Source organism: Cervus canadensis, chromosome 3 (assembly GCF_019320065.1).
Source record: "Cervus canadensis isolate Bull #8, Minnesota chromosome 3, ASM1932006v1, whole genome shotgun sequence".
In the NCBI taxonomy this organism is placed as follows: Eukaryota; Metazoa; Chordata; class Mammalia; order Artiodactyla; family Cervidae; genus Cervus; species Cervus canadensis.
The window spans coordinates 96,982,664-97,004,235 of NC_057388.1; the positions used below are offsets into that span (position 1 = coordinate 96,982,664).

General features: G+C 42.8%; 1 protein-coding gene across 1 annotated transcript in view; it reads right to left on the reverse strand.

The window, feature by feature from the left end:
- Positions 1 to 958: 958 nt before the first annotated feature.
- KIAA1549 (KIAA1549 ortholog) overlaps positions 959 to 21,572 on the reverse strand; it is a 125,099-nt gene continuing 104,485 nt past the window's right edge. Inside the window, exons 17-20 of the mRNA XM_043463833.1 lie at positions 19,866 to 19,912; positions 12,177 to 12,337; positions 9,084 to 9,229; positions 959 to 6,726 (exon numbers count right to left, since the gene is read on the reverse strand). Of these exons, the coding sequence (XP_043319768.1) occupies positions 6,475 to 6,726; positions 9,084 to 9,229; positions 12,177 to 12,337; positions 19,866 to 19,912 (606 nt within the window). The 3' untranslated portion in view covers positions 959 to 6,474. The remainder of the gene's footprint in view (positions 6,727 to 9,083; positions 9,230 to 12,176; positions 12,338 to 19,865; positions 19,913 to 21,572) is intronic.

The following is a 21,572-nucleotide window of genomic DNA, read 5'->3' on the forward strand; positions in this document are numbered from 1 at the left end:
TCTGTTGTTTAGAAACATACTTTAAAGCTTTCTTCATAGTGGTCTACTCCCTCCAATTTTTAGGCTCAAGTTCTCCTTGTTGGTTGATCCTGTGAACTCTCCGTCATGAAGCCTTGTTTTCTGCCAAGACTTGCAATCATTAACTGTGGTTTCCACTTCACCAGAAGCTGACTGCCTTGAGAAGCGAGGCAAGTTCTGGGTCATGGATGCCCAGGGCAGGCTCTTAATAGTCTCTGTGAGGACCTTTGGGCTTTATCTGTACCAGATTAGTTTTTAAAATTTCAATTAACTTTAGAGAAAAACTTCAAAAATAGAGTCTTTCTGTATACCTTTTCCATAGCTTCCCCTAATACTAAAGTTAGCAAAATCAATAAAGGAACCTCTGTACAAGACTGCTAGCTACACTGTATGCTGTATTTAGATTTCACCCTTTTTTCCCACTGATAACCTTTTTGTTGTCCAGAATCCTATCCAGGCCTCCACATTTCCTTCCTTTGTTGTGTTCTTCTGTGTTTTGCAGTTCCTCTTGCTTTTCTCAGTTTCAAGGGGTTTTTATTTTCTTGAGTTTCGTAAACAACTCCAGGTTTATCCTATTACCCTTCAAGTTTGCATAGATGAGGATCTTCTCAGTTATCTTTCTAGATCATAGTCCTAATATTTTAATTCCAAAATGAATCTGCTCTTAGTGGAACCATCGATTTGATTAGTGGAGAGCCTGTAAAGCAAAATAGTGAGATGAAAGGAGTGGCGCCAACCACCTTGAGTGACAACAATTCTGCAAATTCCATGCACTGAATAGACTACTTTCAACTTAATTCCTTGGAAAATGAAAGCATCAGGTGTTCTCACGACGGACACGAAAATCAGAGAACAAAAAAACACTGCATTCAACTTTCACATTTTGCACATGAGAGAACTATCATGTTGCAAAGGAAATAAACAGAAAATATCACTTGACACCAATTCAGAGCATTTATTGACATTTCCATTTAAAATGCTAGGAAAGCTGTATAAATTGTAAACATGGAAACCAAACACTTGCATAAATTATTTCAAAAACTCTACAGCACATTAGAAAATGGTGCAGCTAATTGAAGGGAAGAAACATAGCCAGCAAAGAGAAGAGAGGGTCGAATTACTAAATCATTTACCCACACTGAAATTTAAGGGCCCATTTGAGACCAGCAAACCATGATTGTCAAGTTCAAAGTTGCAGGATTGATGCCACAAGTGGCCTCAATGTACTCTGCATTTTTTCGTACATTAACACTCGTAATCTAGGGATGAGAGTGAGGAACTCAGAAGAACATGGACCTTGACAAAGTCGGAGGTGGCCAGTGGGCACCCCAGAGTGCTCGGTTTGGCAGCCTTTCCTGGAAGGGTGCAATTCACTCCACCCCCATGCTCCCTAGACCAGCCCTGGAGGAGGGCAAAGTGGAGAATTTCTACTCCCCTTTTCTGAAATTAACCCTCTGCTGCCTAGAGCAACGGAGTCCACTGGTGGAGCCTCTGTTCCCCTAGGGTTCCCTCCTCCTTCCTCACATTTGCAGGAGGAACAGTTTGGGGAGCCTGGCTAGACGCTGACCCGGCACTATTCTGACCTTGCACTCAAGGAGTCAAGTGATGAACGCTGAAACCTGGTGGACATGAGAAGGGGCATTCATGACGTTCCAAGTTGTCCAGAAAGATTCCGTGGAATCAGGGACCGTGAGACCCAAATCACTTCCATTTTTCTTTGTCCCTTCTACTTATCCACTCTTTCTTTAAATGTGAAGCGGCCCCAGAGCAGAAAAACCCGGAGAAAGAAGGAAAAGCAAAGAGTCTGCATGATGATCTACCCCGTGGGAAAGTAATTTCGAGAAGGGTGTCTCAGAGGGTGACATTCCTTCCTTCTTTCTCTTGCTCGCTGGTTCCCAACTTTGTTTCATGTTTCCAAGGCATCTGATACTCTTTTGCTAAATGTCAACGCTGCTGGCTGGCGTGTTAAGATAAATTGTCAAGTGTACTGTTACACACACAGCATGGAATTAGGATCCTACCGGGAGGTTTCAGTTTTCAAATCTTTTTCATAAAATGAGAGACAGGAGTCTTAAGCACTGCAAATCGCCTCCAAGGGTAGCAAAAGAAACCAGAAATGCACACACTCCCTGTTCACTAGGTAACAAGTGTAAGCCTAATACAGTGTATGAGTGTGTCACAGCAGCTGTTGATGGAAACCCCTCTCACCTGTTGTAAGAATATCCGTGACGGTGCTAGAGTAAATGTAAAAATGAAGTTCAGCTTACCATCCCATAAAAACATGCTGTGTGCTCAAATGGTCTACATGTGGGTGCAGAAGTGGACTTCCTCACGCTCCTGCCTGGAACAAAGGTGGGTTAGGTGGGCTCCGGAGTCTGGCTTTGGGGACCTGCTCTGGAGGTAGAAATGAAATGGCTAAAACATCTACAGCTAAAGCGTGTGTGGTACTTAAGACTGGAACCCCCTCCCCACCCACCCAGAATCTTTCACCAGCTCTCCTTCCAATCAGCAAATTCATTCATGTCTAGGAATCTCATATGAAAGGGAGAGAGAGATGTATTTAATGATTAACTCCTGAATTAACTACAAATGCCAATCTGTGTCCGAGTGATTGGTTTGGTCACTGGAGCACTAAGTTGTGCAAACGCAGTGAACACTGACCCTGTCACGCAGTTGAATGGGAGGCTCGTAAAGGACAGAATTACCTGTTTCAGCCCGCAGCCTCCAGGCGTCCCTTCACCTGTGCCCTGCATCACAGGCCTCATGCCCTGAAAAATTGTGGTTGGCAGAAACTGGCTTAGTCTGCAGCTCAAAAGCCACATACAACCAAAATGAAAAGACGCTCTGAAATTAAATACAATTTGGAGGAAAAAGTGTAGGTAGCTGTAAAGTCAAATATATTTACTTATAACCCACTACACTCCACAAAGGATTAAATGTGGCTGAATGACAGACCCTTGAGATCTGCTCTTAGCAGCAGACCTCAGTGGACGTCTTTCACACTTGACACTGGCCCTCTGGCAGTTCTGGGACTCTCCTGTCCCCTCCAGAACAGACGTCTTTCTCCACAGACCTTCCTCCCAGGCCTGGTCATTTTCTTGGTGGGTTCCTGCAAACGTTTCCTCATAGCATCACTTCTTCCTCTTTACAAAACTCCTTCAGTGGTGCAGTTAGGGATTTGGTCTCCATATTGGAGCAGACCAGGTTCAAGGTTATTTTCAATGGCAGCTTCACCCCTTTCTCCATCCTTCCCCAGGCCCACTCTCAACTCTTCCCACACCATCTCACCACGTGCCTGGGAAGCTCTTGTCTTCCGTGGCTTCTGATGCTGAGTTCTCCCCAAGATCCCACTGTTTCCGAACGTGTAAGTTCCATTCCTCCTTCTAATGTACTTGTGTACTTCGGTGCATTTTACTGATGTTTAAACCATGTTATTTTCCCATCTCTTCCATTTTTTACACCCGAGGGTGTTGTCTGATTCAGATCCAAACATCTCAGAAGGCAGGGCTCATGTTTGGTGCCAGAAACAGCAGAAAATCGGAACAATGCATGAGAACTGAAAGTTAATGGTGAAGGAAGTGAATTGAAAGCAAATCGGGAGGGAGGAAGTGGAGTCCCATGGGGCCTCTGGTGTTGCTCTGGTTTCCTCCACGTGAACTCACTCACTGGGAGGTCACAGCAGATCGGACGGTCCATCCCAGCACCATCACACAGACAGCCCATGTTCTCACAGTGTTCTGTGGTCCCTCCTCAAGGGGTGTCTGCCCACATGACCACACCTGATCCTTGCAATAAGAACTCCTGGGGGGTGGGGGGGTGCGCAGGGGAGGCCCGTTCCCATGAGGCTGATGGGGAGAATAAGGCTCAGACAAGGGGCCTGACACAGCCAGGGAGTGACTGTGCAGAATCTGAAAATGACCATTTCTCCAAACAGTCTCCTCTAAAACTCCGACTCAAATGTATAGCTCTTGATACTACCATGAGAACTTTTAAAATCAGAAAAAAAGAACAGACATAAAATGTCAGTTTTCATTTTGCAGTGTTTCAATAAATGGAACTCCAAAGCCACACAACTGCCACGAGGACCTCTCGTTGAAGTAGATTCCATTCACTGAGTGTCTGAAGCCCCACTCAGGGCGGTGTTCCCACGACAGCTGGTGTGTTCTGGGTCAGTTGACAGTAAAACTGAGTGCAAACTGAGTGTGCTTTACAACCAACGCAAGAGTGCTGGGGATCTCACCCGCCTGCTCACACCCACCACATACCACCGGTTGTCTATAACACGTCATTTTTAGTCTTGATGTTGGTTTAAAAATGTATCCCTTCTAAGAAGAAAAATATAGACAGAATCCCCTTATGCTAGCTTGAGAGGCATCAAAACTGCTACCGCAGCCCCGTTTAAAACAGAGGCCCATCTCTGCTATGTGCTAAGGAGGTAACCACATCTGTACACTCCACGTGCGAACACTTAGGACACTGAGCAGGAGGGGAGGGGAGGGGCTGTCAGCTGGCACTCAAGCTGAATTCACCAAAAGGTGTCCAAAGTAAAAATTTGCGTGAATCTCTGAAATTCTTCCTTACACATTCAGGATCCTGGTATTTCTGAATGACAGGCAAAGAGACCCCTCCACTCTGGGCAAGTCTGGTATTAAATCAAGACTGAGAGGTAAGAGATCAAGCCCACATGAGGGTCCTCTCTCCCCTGCTCTTTGGAGCCAGGGAAGGGTACGTGAAAAGGAGCTCCCATTACTTTATTTCACATTCTCAACAGACATCCTTCTGCACCTCTCCTGTTTCAGAGGCGTAAAGATAAAAAATGCCTACATTTTAATATCCCAGAACTGACTCTCCCTGGATTGTGAGACTCTTGAGTCTACATAACAGGCTTAGTGCAGGAAGTGCAGAAACATAACACTGGAACCCAATGGTTACACTTTGGGGGCCTATTTTAGCTGCTTCGGGGTTCTTAAAATTTGACACAAATACAGAGATTTTGATTAGTCAGAGCCCCAGATTCTGCCTGTGTATCTGTTGTTTAATTAAATATATTAATTGAGCTAATAAAAAAGGATTCATGGCAAAGTATTATCTGCATCTGTTCTTCTTCATTCCACTCAGGTCCCAGAAAACAGAACAGCCCTTGTTACTCTATTCTTTACTCTACTTCGGGAAGCGGAGAGCTATACCCTTCAGGAGGCAATCTCAAGTGAGAGGACCCCTCCGTCAGACCCAAAGGTGGTTTTATCAGTCACTCAGCACAGTTATACACAATAAAATCAGAAATTAGGAGCAACTCTTTCTCCCTCGTGGTCTCAAAGCTTCTCCTTCCTTTCTTGGCTCATTACAAAAGGCTCAACAGAACTCGTTTCCAGGTCTCGAACATAGGGACTGCAATTACCACAGATGCATTCATGAATAACTAACCATTCGGTGGTCCTAGGAACTGTGACAAAGCATTTTTGCTCATGTAAGATTCCTCATTCGAAGTCGGGAGCAACTTATCAGCAAAGTGCCAGGATTCGTCAGGACCTCCTCAAAGCCTCATTCTATAGGACTGGCCTTGATGAAGATATGTACTCAAATGAAATGCAATAGGCAGTTGCCTCTGCCAATCAACAAATGGCAAATACAATTAAGAGTGTAAATCTAAACTTTGATATGTATTTTGAATAACCAAATAAATATTAAGCTTTTCCTCTGTGGAGAGGCTTTTTCCCCTCTTTCTAGAACAAAATGAAACCTTCCACATGTTCTTCCATTGAGAAAGCCAAAGTTGCATTTCACAGACAAGGTGAAGGGGCTCTTGGAGCTGTAGCACCAGAAGAAGGAAAATGCAGTTGATGGCTTTGTTTCAAATCGTCAGGCTCTACAATCTATCATTTGGTTTCTCACTAGTAGCTTTTTAAATTCCCAAACAGTCTTAGTATTCATGTCGTTCATATTACTATTAAAAGAAGTTCCTATGGAGGAAAAAGAGGGTGAAAATCAAGCCGTTAATAAAATGTCTTCAAAACTCTTTTCTCAGAAAACAAAGCAGCAGGTTCATTGTACAAACCAGTCTGAGTCACATCTTCCCACGGAAATACTAGGTTCCTTTAATCCCTACACCATCTACACATTATCATCTTTCACCTTAAAAAAAAAAAAAAGAGAGACTAACTTAGGAATTTCATTAGCTTAGAACTGTGGTTGGTCTTTTGTGAAGTGCTACTGGCTTTTGGCCAAAAGTACATAAATTTCAACTGAACCCAGGTGGTCACAAAACTGCCAACGTACGAAAAGCATCATGGGCTGTCACGTGACTTGGAGCATCTTCTAAAATCGCGACCTGTTCCCTTAGTTGGGCCCCTCGCCCCGGAGATGCTCCTCCTCTTAAAAACACCTGCTCAGTTGACTTCCTTTTAGTCTTGCTTCCACAGGAAGCGGATACTTGGCAAATGTGCAAGGCGAGGCTGATCAGCTGTGGAAGTTCTGCACAGCGGTCTGCTTCTGCGAGAGCCGGAGGAGCTCCTCGCGGATTGCTTTGATGAGAGAGGCTGAGGAGTGGCCGGGCTGGAGGTCTTCCGTGGAGCTGGTGGGGTAGGCCAATCCAGTGCCCGGCAGCCCCCTGTGAGGGAGGTTCCCGGGAGGAGCTGAGGGCTCCCGGCCTGAAGTCCTTGGCACCTGGAACAGCGGGGATGAATACTCCTGATGTCCGAGCACATGTGTCTAAAAAACCATGGCAAACACAGGAAAACAGGAGGGAAGATCAGAGGCAAACTGGCATCCGATGCTCTCCACCCACCTCCCAACCAACAACTCAGTCTCCCACCACCAGAATGCAAAGATGTAACTGCAGAGAAATTGTTCAAGGGAAAGTAGTCCAATAAAGAAGCCCCTGAACTTAATTTAACAAGGGCCTATACACACTTGCTTAAAGACAGAAAGAATAAACGCATGGTTGGCCCCACTGGCTAATCCCTGTGCTGCCATGTGTAGAAGGAGAGTGGGCCACTGGGGAACCTGGAAGGGCCCTGCAGAGCTGGACAGGGAGGGAGGCTGGAGCATCCCAGAGAGGGCAAGGTCTGATGAGGATGTCTGCTCAGAGGGATATGCAGAAACTGGCAGACGGACCGACGGGAAGAGCAACTGCCTTTGCTCTGAGTCCAGGACTCAAGGAAGGGGTGACGAGAACACATGTTGGGCCCATGGAACAGCAACAAGATCACAAAATCATCTTCTATCCTATCCGCCTGTGTGTCTGCATGTCAGTGCTCTGTACAGCTTTTTTTTTTTTCTTTTTTTTAAAGCTATCTGCACAAAAGCATACACTAGCTTTGCTGACACTGGCAAAATATGGATTAACCGGGCATTCCTTTGATAAGAATTACAGTTTTCAGTGATTTTTTTCACATTTTTTCAGTGGAAAAAATCTCTTTATACACACATGCACACACTACATCTGTGATTTCACTTGTGGTAAGAGCAACTTGATAGCCTGGTAAACAGGACATGTGAGCCCTGGAATAACTTCCACATTTCACTTCTCCAAATTGTGACCAAGAAGCCCTCAAAAAGTGCACATTGGATTTGATGGGAAAACCCAAAACAACTCAGGAAACTAAGCCAGGCACAAAAAACGCAAAATGTCAGCAAAGGTAAAGTGCAGACCTGAGATTGTAACGCACGCATGCCAAGTCTCTTCAGTCATGTCCAACTCTTTGAGACCCCATGAACTGTATGTAGCCCATCAGGCTCCTCTGTCCATGGGATTCTCCAGGCAAGAATACTGGAGTGGGTTGCCATTTCCTACTCTAGGGGATCTTTCTGACCCATGGATTGAACTCACGTCGATCCAAGTTTAACCAAGTTCAACCCCTGAGTTGGGAAGATCCCCTGGAGGAGGAAATGGCAACCCACTCCAGTATTCTTGCCTGGAGAATCCCATGGACAGAGAAGCCTGGTGGGCTACAGTTCACAGGGTTGAAAAAGAGTCAGACATGGACTAAAGCGACTCAGCACGCATACACGGTGGTCATAATGGAAATGACATTAACAAACCCACAATAAAACTCAAATGCTGAGCAAGGAGGTACATAAGATTGGGAATATTTATATAGTGATCACACCAAAGATCAAGTCCAGCTTTTACAGTTTCAAACTCACGACTTAAAAGTCAAAATTACAGAGACAAAATTACAGGTAGTGCCTGAAGCTAGGGGGAGGGAGAGTGGGGAATTCGTGTTTAATGGGTATGGATTTCAGTTTTATAAGATGAAAAGAGCTATGGGGACGAATGATGTGAAAGCTGCATAATAGTATGAATGTATTTAAAACCACTTAAGCATGGTTCAAATGGTAAATTTTACGTTCTATGTATTTTACCATAATTGAAAAAAAAATGGGGGGAAAAAGTAACTGTTACTTAGGTCTCTATGCAGATTTTCCATAATGAATACTGCTTTTGTTATTTTTAAGTTATTTTAGAAACCTCATTACTTCAAGCCTGAAATCTACCTCGAGAAAAATAGTATATGTTTCCAGATTTCAATGCCAGTAGTCTCCCAGTCTGGTCAGAGGGAATTACCATCTACAGGCTGTAAGAAGGACTTCCCAGGTGGCGCTAGTGGTAAAGAGCCTGCCTGCCAATGCAGCAGACAAAAGAGACACAGGTTCAATCCCTGGGTCGGGAAGATCCCATGGAGGAGGGCGTGCCAACCCACTCCAGTCTTCTTGCCTGGAGAATCCCATGGACAGTGGAGCATGGCGGACTACAGTCCATAAGGTCGCACAGAGTCGGACACAACTGAAGCAACTTAGCATGCATGCACGACTGTATGAAAAGAAAAATACACTCAAAGAGAAAAATGGTGACGGAGGTTTTAAAGAGAGATCTGCCCTGCAGAAGCAGCAGCAGCTATACCATTTACCATTTGAACCATGCTTAAGTGGTTTTAAATACATTCATACTATTATGCAGCCTTCACATCATTCGTCCCCATAGCTCTTGAAATCATCTTATAAAACTGAAATCCATACCCATCGTGTCTGAATTCTCAACGATGATCCCAACACGAGATACTCACAGCCTCTCTCCGGCCGGCTTCGTCCTCTCCATAGGCAGGCCAGCCTGGCCCCCCATACTGGCCGCCTCTGCCCGGTGGGATTTCCACTGGCTGAGCTCCGATTCTGCTGGCGATTCCCACCTGTGTCAGGTGCTGGATCTGAGAGCCTAGAGGAACACAGGGAGGGGCCCGTGAACACCAGCAGGGGAGTAGAAGGCTGCTCAAGTGAAGACACTCTGGTTCTGACCTCAGCACGCCCCTGGGGACACGAGCATTGTTCAAATGTGGCACCAATTCTACCCCCAGAAAAGACACTTCCTAAGAAAACCAGACCTGAGCTTCTGGGCTTGTGGGCTGTTACTTTCTCTCAATACAGTGGCTATTAGTGATGTTCCTATTTTCCTGGTCAGACATCAAACGACAGGGAAGAAAGGGGATAATGGAGGGCCCTTCCATTCATTTCTGTAGAGGCTACAGATAATGGGGACCTTATTCATTCAGAAAAAAAGAAGTGAAAGGTTTTGGAGCCATAAAGAAGCTGAAACCTAGTACTTTCTTATGACTTTCAGACTCACAAGGAAATGAAAATGCAATATGCCCTTTTTTTTTTTTTAAACAGGCAGTGTGTGTATTTGAGTTCAAAATGTTAAAGTACATTTTTGTTACACTCACACTGTTTTCATAATTTAGTCACACCAAATTAAAAATTTAAAACTATCCATGACAAATGGGTACTTGCCAAGAGCATGTGCCAGCGATTGAACAACAAGGGCATTTGTCACCTGCCTCTGCGGAGACTGAACCCTGAGCTGCTGCAGCTGTTGACCTTCAGCACCCCAAGGGAGTTCAGGGTGGAGTGAGACACTCTGCTCCAGGGAATCTGGTGGAACAGGTCTTTAGAGAGTTAGGTATTTTCAGGAACTGATTTCAGGATCCCAATCTTTGCATCTCCTCACATCCAGAAAAGCACTAAATCCCTTCGTGATGACATCAGCTCCAGGTGACTAGCAGAAAACCTCTTGTAAAGTAAGTGCCTGATTGCACTGAACTCCCCTTTCATAAAAATCATATACTGACCTTCCCCCACTGCCTCTTTGGGGCAGTCTCTCAGAGCTATCTGAGGTGCTGTCTCCCAGGCTACAGTCCTCATTTTGCCCCAAATAAAACTCACCTCTCGAGCTGTGCCTCTTTTTCAGTCGACAAAGCCACCCACCCAACCTGTTCATCGAGGTATAGTGAAGCAAAGACAGATGACCGCGAGCGCTCATTCTACACTTAGGCATGCTATAGCCTTGTGTGGCTGTGAAAGCTAGCCTTTAAATAACATATTTTTCTCTCCCATCAACTTTGGCATATGGAAATAACCCTATTCAACGGATCGAGGGAGAAAAAACAGATCTTTAAATGCTGTGAAATAAAACATCGATTTCCAAATGCACCTAGGATCATCTTATTCATCTGGGATGCTCAGGCTAGTCCCACAAAGGTTCAGGGTTTTCCAGAGGTAAGACCTCTCCATCTTCAAGGCTGTTCCTACTCTAGTTAACAGCCTCTGTTAATCAAATACTTTTTATTAAATGTCCTCTACAGGAGCACTTGTCCTGAAGCATTTGTTACTGAAGATTCCTAACACTATTAAAATTACTGGAACTATCAGACAATGGACATTGCCCAACAGACATTGTTTGAGCAAACCTTGCAAAGGACAGAAATCCAGCGGTGTTCGTCATCACTTGTGACAGCTCAGACAACCGCACGGGGAGAAAGGCAGACCTTTGTGTTGGACTTGCAACAGCAGTTGAAATCGCAGTTGAGACATGATTCTGTATTTTGCTCTGTTCTCTTAACGAGACAGCACAGGCTCCCTCACGATTCAAGCGGCCCATCACCCCCCAGCAGGCAGGGGTTTGCATTCCAGCTCAACCACTGACAAGCCTGTGCCCTCGGACACCCAGTAATCACTCCAGCTGAGACTCAATGCCTCACTTTTCAAATGGAGATTAAAAAAAAAAAACTATCTCACAGTGCTATTTCAAGGATTAAAAGACAGAAAATAGGTCAAGTACCAAATGCATAGGAGGCAATCAGGAAATCTTAAATTCCCTTTTTCTGGCTCTGAGCTCTTCATTTTCAAAGGCTGTACAAGTTTACTCACTGATGCCCTTAAACTCGGTATTGAGGGAGCTCACAGTTGTTTGCTATTCTGAATAATGCTTCAGTAAACATCCTTGCACATGTAGTTTTTCTCCAATATTTTGGATCTCTTCGGGGGACAGGGAGGAGCCCATATTCCCAAATTACGAAATCAAAGGCTCACAAAGTTATATTGCCAAGCTGCTTTCCAAAAATTTAATGATTTACACCATCACCAGAAATAATATAAGAGTAGTAATAATAATAATGGCAGCTAATATTATTACAATTTGTGATATGCCAGGCACTATTTTAAGCACTTTATATCTGTTATCTTCTAAGACTGTTCTTTTAATGATGATCTGAAAGAGCAGGTAGAAAAAACCTAGAGCAGTTTCATGTTGTCACCAGCTTCCCCTGACCTTCCACTGCTGACTCTGCCCATGAGTGACTGCAGAGAAGGGACAGGCATAGAGGCATGGGGAAACGACAAGGACATTTTAGAAAAGAGAAGATAAAGGTAGAAGGGGAAAAATGAGGGAGGTAAGGCTCGAGGAGAAAACCGTGGTTGTACCCTCCCAGAAGTGACCAAATAAAACACAAATCTCCCTGTAGTCACTGTGGATCGACTTTAGAAACTGCCTTCTCTAAAATAAACGCTTGTTTTCATGCCATCGTAAGCACTCAGAAATAGGTGTTTCTGTTCACTGTAAGTTTTCAGAAACGTTTTCCCTAGAAGACATGCGCTGGGAATTTCACATAAAGGGACTGTTTTCGAGACTCTGACTCAGGAACAAATCGGAGGCCCCGGGTCTTGGGATCTCAGCCACTCTGTCCTTTCCCACTTCCCAGCCATGCATCTCCAACAGGATCCGAGGGAACACAGCTCACCGCCAGAAGAGGCCAGGGCTGGGATGCTGACACCCTGAAGTCTAAAATGTTCTCTGCAGAATTTAGCCAAAAAGAAACGCCCGCGTGTACCTGTGGTGCCCCCAACAGGCCGAGGCCGGGCCACTGACGGCCCCTCCTCAGAGTAGATCCCTCGGGCAGCAAATGAGGTGGCTTCGGACGATGCTTGGGGCTGTGGCGGCTCGGGAGGCACCAGCTCCGAAGACTGCAGCAAACCGGGTCCGAAACCGGGTCTGAAGGCGAAGCACACCCAAACATTAGGACCACACTTGCCTGGTCCTGGTATTTTATTAGGTCCACCCTCAGCCCTGAAGCAATATAAGACCTATGTGTCTGCTGGCTTATTAATCTCCTCTCCCAGAACATGGGCTCCCTGAGGACAGGGACTCTATTTGCTCCCTGACAAATCTCCTGTGCTACAAACTATATATACACCATCCAGTACACATGCTGGAACACAGGTGATGCTTGACCAATCTGCCGGATGACTGGAGAAAAAATGCTCTAGTTTACAGACCCAAAAAGGGTGCATCTCAAGCTCCAGGGCCCGTTCATCTCCAGTAGTCGACTAAAGGAGTGGATCTCAACCTTGGCTGTACATTAGGGTTACCTGGGGAACCCACACCACACCCCAGACCTCCCAAAAATAGAATCTTTAGACATGGGACCCACACCATGGTAGTTTTTAAAGCTCCACTGATGTTCCTGAGTTTTATCAAGGCTGAAAACTAGTGCTTTAAAGCAGTGGTTCTCAAACTATTTAGTCTTAGGACATAGGATTCATGAAAATAAGGACTCACAAGGGAAAGTGAAAGTCGCTCAGTGGTGTCCGACTCTTTGCAACCCCATGGACTATTCCATGGAATTCTCCAGGTCAGAATACTGGAGTGGGTAGCCTTTCCCTTCTCCAGGGGATCTTCCCAACCCAGGGATCAAATCCAGGTCTCCCAAATTGCAGGCGAATTCTTTATCAGCTGAGCCACAAGGGAAGCCCAAGAATACTGGATTGGGTAGCCTATCCCTTCACCAGGGGATCGTCCCCACCCAGTAATTGAACCGGGGTCTCCTGCATTGCAGGCAGATTCTTGACCAACTGAGCTATGAGGGAAGGACTCACAAGAGCTTTTGTTTATTTGGCTTCCCTGATGACTCAAATGATAAAGAATCCGCCTGCAAAGCAGGAGACTGGAGTTCAGTCCCTGGCTCCAGAAGATCCCCTGGAGGAGGGCATGGCAACCCACTCCAGTATTCTTGCCTGGAGAACCCCATGGACAGAGGAGCTTGGCAGGCTACAGTCCACAGGGTCACAAAGAGTCGGACACAACTGAGTAACTAACACTTTCAAGAGTTCTTGTTTTTTTTTTTTTTCTTCTCCTTTTTTCTTTTTTTTTTTTTAAGAGTTCTTGTTTATGTGGAACATATCTATAGCTAAGGATCAGGTTCAAAATTAAAACAGAGCAAATGAAAAATTCATTTAAAAATAACAATATTAAACCTATGACATGTCAACATTTTTCACAGAATTAACTAATACTGGAGTGGGTAGCCATTCCCTTCTCCATGGAATCTTCCCGACACAGGGATCAAACCTGGGTCTCTTGCATTGCAGGTGAATTCTTTACCATCTGAGCCACCAGGGAAGCCCATATTTTCCTGCATGCCCCCCTCACCCCAATTTAATGAGAAGTGTTCTACATTTTTAAAAATTTTTCCTTAATAGAAGACATCTGGATTCTCATACACTTTGTATTCAATCAGTTTCCATCAGTTATTTTATGACGAAAAGCATAAATATGTAGTTGGAAAAAGAAGGAAGATTTTAATAGCCTTTCCAAATAATATTCAAATAGTATTTCCATTAAACATTCTTCTCTGAAACCATACCAAAACCCAACAATCTTTCCTATGAAGGTTAGTGGCAATATTGACTCTGAAACTATCAAAGAACTTTTCATCTTCTGTTATGTTAAAACTACTGGTCTTCCTTGCACTTTGAATAGACTCATGCATGATTGTATGACATTGCTCATTTGGAAAATACTGGTTCACTGAATTATGCAGACTTTCTTGATATTGACACATTTTATCTTACAGTAACCCAAAGTCACATTCATTACTATCACCATCAAGCTCATCAGAAAAGGCTTTAAGTACAAGGAAACTGTCCATGTCACCGCAGCAGACAAGTTTGTAAAATTTTAATTTCCAATTGAAAGCTCAATTTGATCATTGGCAATAACTGCTGTCAGCTGTTTTCCTGCCCACTGCTCATTTTCAAAGCCAAACAAAAGTCCACAGGGTGTTTGTTCAAGCAAAAACATAGCAACAGTTAGATCAGTTCTCAACTCTAAGGCCAAAATCAGCAGAAGTGGTTTATATGTGTCTCCTCTCCTGTCATCCAGACCGTTAAGGGACTCTAGGGTCTAGGTTTAATAAAGTTAATTTTGGGGCTTCCCTGGCGGTCCAGTGGTTAAGAACCCACCTGCCCATGCAGGGGACACAGGTTGGATCCCTGGTCTGGGAAGATCTCACATGCCATGGAGCAACTAAGCCCATGCACCACAATTCCTGAGCCCTTGCGTCTAGAGCCCACAGCCACAGCTACTGAAGCTCATATAGACTAGGGCCTGTGCTCCACAACAAGAGAAGCTGCTGCCACGAGAAGCCTCCACACCACAACGAAGAGTAGCCCCTGCTCTCCGCAACTAGAGAAAGCCTGCACAGCAGTTAAGACTCACCACAGCCAAAAATAAATATATCTTTAAAATTTACTTTTACTACCTCAATGATACACTAGCATAAAACTGGCATTTTAAAAAATGCTGTAAAAAAACAAAAATAAAATATCTGTGATTGCCCAGCAGTGAAGAAGACTGGAATGAGTCCTTGAACAGCTAGGTGTCACTGTCTGGATTCAAGCCAAGGCACCACAGCTTCACCCACCACTGCTTTCATATCTCAGTGCAAAGGTCAACGCAATGAGAAAAGTCAGATGATATCTTTATATTATTACAAAAATAGCTTTGACCTCACAGAGCTCCCTGAATGGGCCTCAAGGACCCTCTAGGGATCTGAGAATCTCACCCTGAGATTCTGAGAAGCCTCAGAATCTCAGGGTGAGATTCTCACCCTGAGAACCACTCTTTTAAAGATACTCAAAAGTAAAAAAAGAATGATGGCTTAGTTATAATTCCTTGCAAATGACAGTTAACCAGTAATTAATAGATTAAAACTTTGACTGCATGGAGATCAAACCAGTCAATCCTAAAGGAAATCAGTTCTGAATATAAGACTGATGCTGAAGCTGAAGTTCCAATACTTTGGCCACCTGATATGAAGAAGTGACTCACTGGAAAAGACCCTGATGCTGGGAAAGACTGAAGGCAGGAGGAGAAGGGGATGACAGAGGATGAGATGGTTGGATGGCATCACCAACTTGATGCACATGAGTTTGAGCAAGCTCCAGGAGTCGGTGATGACAGGGAAGCCTAGCGTGCTACAGTCCATGGGGTCACAAGGAGTCAGACATGACTGAGCAACTGAACTAATAGATTAAACCAGTTTGATGAGAAAGTACACCAACTTCCTCTGATTCTACACTGTCATTTCTGGAGTACAGTCCATAAACTAAAACCCAGGCAACCTGTATTACTCTCTTTAAAGAACTGCTGCTGTTTCCGATTGACCTCAGAAAGAGGTGTCTGACATCTCTGACCTTACAGATCTAAGAGCTTAACCAATGCACACTCCTCCATCCAACCCTGTAAACTAGAGCTCACCTAAGTTAATTATAATCTCTGGACCATTCACCTAGGAACAAGAGCTTGCCTTTTATTAATGATTTCTGCTTTATCCAGTCAACTAGCACCCTCCTGCCTACATCTACACCCCTTTCATCCTGAACTGTATACTCAGACAGTTCTGTGTGATCCAAATATTCTAATTTACCTTGGGTGACCATAAAATTTAGCATCCAAACCAGAACACTTTTGAGAGTAGAATTTACAATTATGCTGAACAACAGGTATAAATTAGGATTGAACCAGGCAAAACCAGATCATGTGGTCCCCCTAGCATTAGCTTTTGCCCTGGATCATCTAATCTCCACCTGTTCCCTTTACTTTGTTGCTTTTGGACCACAAAGCAGTGCCTGGAAGGGGGGAGAAGGGTTGGGGAAAAATAAAACAAAATCTTCTGAAAATGAGGGCAAATAAAGAGAAAGTAAGGAGAAAGCAGATAACATTCCTACTTCTGTGTGACTAAAGGGATAGCTGAATCATTCAAGGGATAGTTGAATGTGATTTCTGAGACTAATTCCTTTTTACAATTCCTTCATTGTAATAAATCAATTGTCTATTCACATGTGGGTCTGATTATGAATGCTCTTTTCTGTTCTGTTGGTCTACTTGTCTTGTTTTATAGCAACACCACACTCCTCATTCCTTGACAGTAATTTGCAACATTCAGAATACAGTCCTAACATCTTATTCTTCTTTCTCAAAGTGTCTTGGCTACTCTTGGCCCCTTGCAAATCCACATGTATTTTATTTTATTTTTTTCCTTTTTTTTTTTTTTTTATAGTTCTTTTTTTTTTTTTTTTTTTTTTTATTAGTTGGAGGCTAATTACTTCACAATTTTCAGTGGGTTTTGTCATACATTGACATGAATCAGCCATAGATTTACACTTATTCCCCATCCCGATCCCCCCTCCCACCTCCCTCTCCACCCGATTCCTCTGGGTCTTCCCAGTGTACCAGGCCCGAGCACTTGTCTCATGCATCCCACCTGGGCTGGTGATCTGTTTCACCATAGATAGTATACATGCTGTTCTTTTGAAACATCCCACCCTCACCTTCTCCCACAGAGTTCAAAAGTCTGTTCTGTATTTCTGTGTCTCTTTTTCTGTTTTGCATATAGGGTTATCGTTACCATCTTTCTAAATTCCATATATATGTGTTAGTATGCTGTAATGTTCTTTATCTTTCTGGCTTACTTCACTCTGTATAAGGGGCTCCAGTTTCATCCATCTCATTAGGACTGGTTCAAATGAATTCTTTTTGACGGCTGAGTAATATTCCATGGTGTATATGTACCACAGCTTCCTTATCCATTCATCTGCTGATGGGCATCTAGGTTGCTTCCATGTCCTGGCTATTATAAACAGTGCTGCGATGAACATTGGGGTGCACGTGTCTCTTTCAGATCTGGTTTCCTCAGTGTGTATGCCCAGAAGTGGTATTGCTGGGTCATATGGCAGTTCTATTTCCAGTTTTTTAAGGAATCTCCACACTGTTTTCCATAGTGGCTGTACTAGTTTGCATTCCCACCAACAGTGTAAGAGGGTTCCCTTTTCTCCACACCCCCTCCAGCATTTATTGCTTGTAGACTTTTGGATAGCAGCCATCCTGACTGGTGTGTAATGGTACCTCATTGTGGTTTTGTTGCAAATCCACATGTATTTTAGAGTGAGTTCATCAACTTCCACATATTAAAAAATGCAACAGAGACAGCAAAAGAGACACAGATATAAAGAACAGACTTTTGGACTCTGTGGGGGAAGGCGAGGGTGGGATGATTTGATAGAACAGCATTGAAACATGTATATTACCATATGTGAAACAGAAGACCAGTCTAAGTTTGATGCATCAAACAGGGCACTCAAAACCCGTGCACTGGGATAGCCCAGAGGGACGGGATGGGGAGAGGGGTAGGAGGAGGGTTTGGGACAGGGGAACACATGTACACCTGTGGCTGATTCATGTCAGTGTATGGCCAGAACCACCACAATACTGTAAAGTAATTAGCCTCCAATTATAATAAATGAATTAATTTTTTAAAAATAAATTAAAAATGCAATAAACCATTGGGATTTTGAATGGGACTGCAATGAATCTGTAGACCATTTGGGGTGATTTGATATTTTAAAAGAGTTGCACAATCCATGAATACCTTTCTTTAGAAGGCTTGAATATCTTCAGTTAGATTTATCCTGAGGTATTTCATATTTTTGAATGCTATTTTACATAGTACCTTTAAAATTTTTTTATTTTCTGTCATTGCTCATGAACAGAACAGATTTTTGTATACTGGTCTTATAATGTTGTATACTGATCTTGTTCATCTTGGTATCCAACTACTTTGTAATTTAATTATTATGATTTTGTTATTTAGCCATCTTGCTAAAGTTCCTTAATTCTAACAATTCATGTATTGACATTTTAGGATTTTTCTACTACAAAAGTGTATCATCTGTGAATAATAACAGTATTATTTCTCTATTTGAATTCCTTAATCGTTCTGTTACTTTTTCTTGCGTTATTATACTAGCTAGGATGGCCAGGGCAATGCTGAATAGAAGTAATGCAAACAAGCAATTTTGTCTTGCTTTTGTTCTCAAAGGGAAAGTTTTTAACATTTCACCATTAACCAGTATTTGCCAAGATACTTTTTTATCAGATTCCTCTCTGTCTGTTTCTATCCTATGTTTACAAAGATTTTTACCATGAACGGATGTTGAACTTTATCAAATGTTGTATCTATTGAAATGAGACAATTTTCCTCCTTTATTCACTTCAAAGTGGTGAATTACAATGATTTTTTAAAATATTACATTACTCTTGTACTGATGGAAAAAAATCCAATTTGATTATGATGTGATAACCTATTGTATTATATTGCTGGATATACTTGCTAAAATATAGTTTCAAATTTTTGGCATCTATGTTCACGAATGAAACTGGCCCTTAATGTTTCCTGTCTTGCAATGTCCTTGTCCTTTCCGGTTTTGGTTATCAAGGTTATGCTGGTCTCATAAAATGAGTTAAGGAGTGTTTTCTTGTTTTCTGTTCTTTAAAAGAGTTTGTATGATACTGGTATTTTTTCTTCCTTCAGTGTTTGGTAGAATTTACTGTTGAAGCCACCAGGCCCTGAAGTTTTCTTTGTGGAAAGAATTTTAATAATGAATTTAATCTCTTTAATAGTTATAGGACTATTCATGTTTTCTCTTTCTAGGAGTTTTTCAAAGAACTAACTTTCAGCTTTGCTGATCTTCTCTAGCATGGATTTGTTTTCTACTTCATTAATTTCTATTCTTATTTTTATTATTTCCTTCCTTCTACTTCCCTAGGTTTTAAGACTTTTTTTCATGTGGGCCATTTTAAAAGTCTTTTACTGCACTTGCTACACTATTGCTTCTGTTGTTTATGACCTGGTTTTTTGGCCACAAGGCACAGGGGATCTCTGCTCCCTTACCAGGGAATAAGTCTGCACCCCCTGCATTGGAAGGCAAAGCCTTAACCACTGGACGACCAGGAAAGTCCCCCCAGAACTTTTGATACAGTGCATTTTCAAGACTTCAAATCTCATGAATCTTGTCAAAAGTTTTGCTTAGCTTCTCAGCCGCCTTGTCTGGAATCAGCAGTATCCGTGGGAGAAAGTGGACCCCAAAGCAGGGCTCACTTCTCTGGATTTGCTGGATCTTGGCTCCATTCTGTTTCACTGCCCTGATGGCCACCGGGTGTTTTGTTTTTGTTCTTAAATCTTGTCCAGCTTTTCCAGTTATCATGAGCAAATTATCCAGTCTGTCATTACTGGAAGCAGGACTTAAATTCTAACTTTCTTCCTCCTCTTCTGGTTACATCAAGATAACACACAACTCCGAGTTTTGTATCTGTTCATATTAGCTAAAAGAAACAAAGCTGCGAAATTTAAGAAACAGCCTATGTGAAAAAGTCCTGATACATTTTCTCCTAAAAACCTTACCTTGGTAAGGGGCCTGATGGGGGAGTCATTCCATAGTCTTCATATCTCTGGAAGAAATTCAAATGAAGATTAACATTCAATCCTTATTATGAAGTGACAACAGCAAACTTACAAATTTAGATTTGCAGGATCAACTTCCAAGAGATTTATTTTCTCATAAAAAGTTAGCATGCTTTCACGGCATTCCGCCACCATGTAATGCTAGAAGCTTCAGTTTGGGGAATTGGGCTAATACACAACTAGCTTCCAGACCTTTCTTTCTTTTGTAAAAATATTAACAAGAGACAGGGTTCCTGCAGGCTTATCCTCCACAAACCTGTATCTTCTGCTAATAAGATCGGCCTTCGTGGCCATATTTACTGTAAATGACTCTATCAACATGGACCACAATGGTCACCAGATCTAGTGGGTGCCTATCAGCAATCCAAATACACTCAAGAAACTAAACAATGCAAATGCTGTTCCATGTTGTACAATGCTATAAAAAGAGAAAGACTTTAAGAAGAACCGTAATTTGAGAGAGACCCTAAAAGATGAAGTAAACACATTCCGTTCTGACTAATACCAAGGAGGCCCAGCCATACTCCCCGCCCTTAAATTCCATAAGATGTCCAGGCATCCTTCAATCCACTCTTCTTATTTGAACTAATCTGCACCAACCAAATACTCTTTGACTAAAGCAAGATGGCACCAGATTTAAAGAAATCTAGATCTATGCTGCATTCCTCATGAAATCAATATATCCTAACCCTAGCATAGTTGGGACTTGGACTTTTAACACTTCTTTTCGACAACTATGAATCATGATTTTGGAGTCAGATATTTTAGTAGGATAGTAACTCTGGACAGCGTCCACCCAACTCCACTCAGTTTAAATTAACTGGCTCCAGGATAGGAGTTCCATATTAAGTTACTAAATCAGCCTTGCTTCTGGACTTGCTCTCATATGAGATCTTTTTTTTCTTAAGCTGCCATTTACTGAATTATTATTTTGCTATGCACTGTATGAACACTGACTCAGGTCCACAGCAATGCTAAAAAGGGTTCATTACCTACTGTTTACAGATGAAACCAAAACACAAAGAAATTAAACAGTGTCCTCCTAATCTATCTTTCTGACTCCAAAGACTATGCTTTTAATCACTGGGCTGCACCACCCATGATTTCTAAAACCAGACTTTCCCTCTTAAATAAATCTCTACTGGTAGGAGGCGGGGGGCGGTGGGGGAGCAGATAGGGAGTAGCAGCTTTGGCCTCAGACACACTGACCAATTCATTCTATTTCCCTTGGTCTATTACCTTAGGCCAAGAAGGACAAAACAATCTCTGCACCTCATAGAGTCCCAAAGGGATTGCTAGACTTGAAAATGTACTCAAATTACTTCACCTCTGACCCTCACTGCTTCCCTTCCCTTGGCAAAGGGAGAGAGATTTAGAACCCCTCCGAGTTCCACAACTGAGGTAAAATAAGCCAAAGGGGATTATGGAAGAAGAGAGGAACAGGATGAAAAGGAGAGTCTATTTATTTTCCAAATAATTAAACAGAAATCTGAGACTGGATCAAGATTATTCTTCACAGAATAAAATGGCCCCTGTGCTTTCAGCAGAGTTTGGCTTTTTTAAAAAACATATTCACATGCAAAATAATATTAATAAAAAAGGTCAAGACTTTATCTGTTGGGATTTCACAAGGTCTAATAAGTGAAA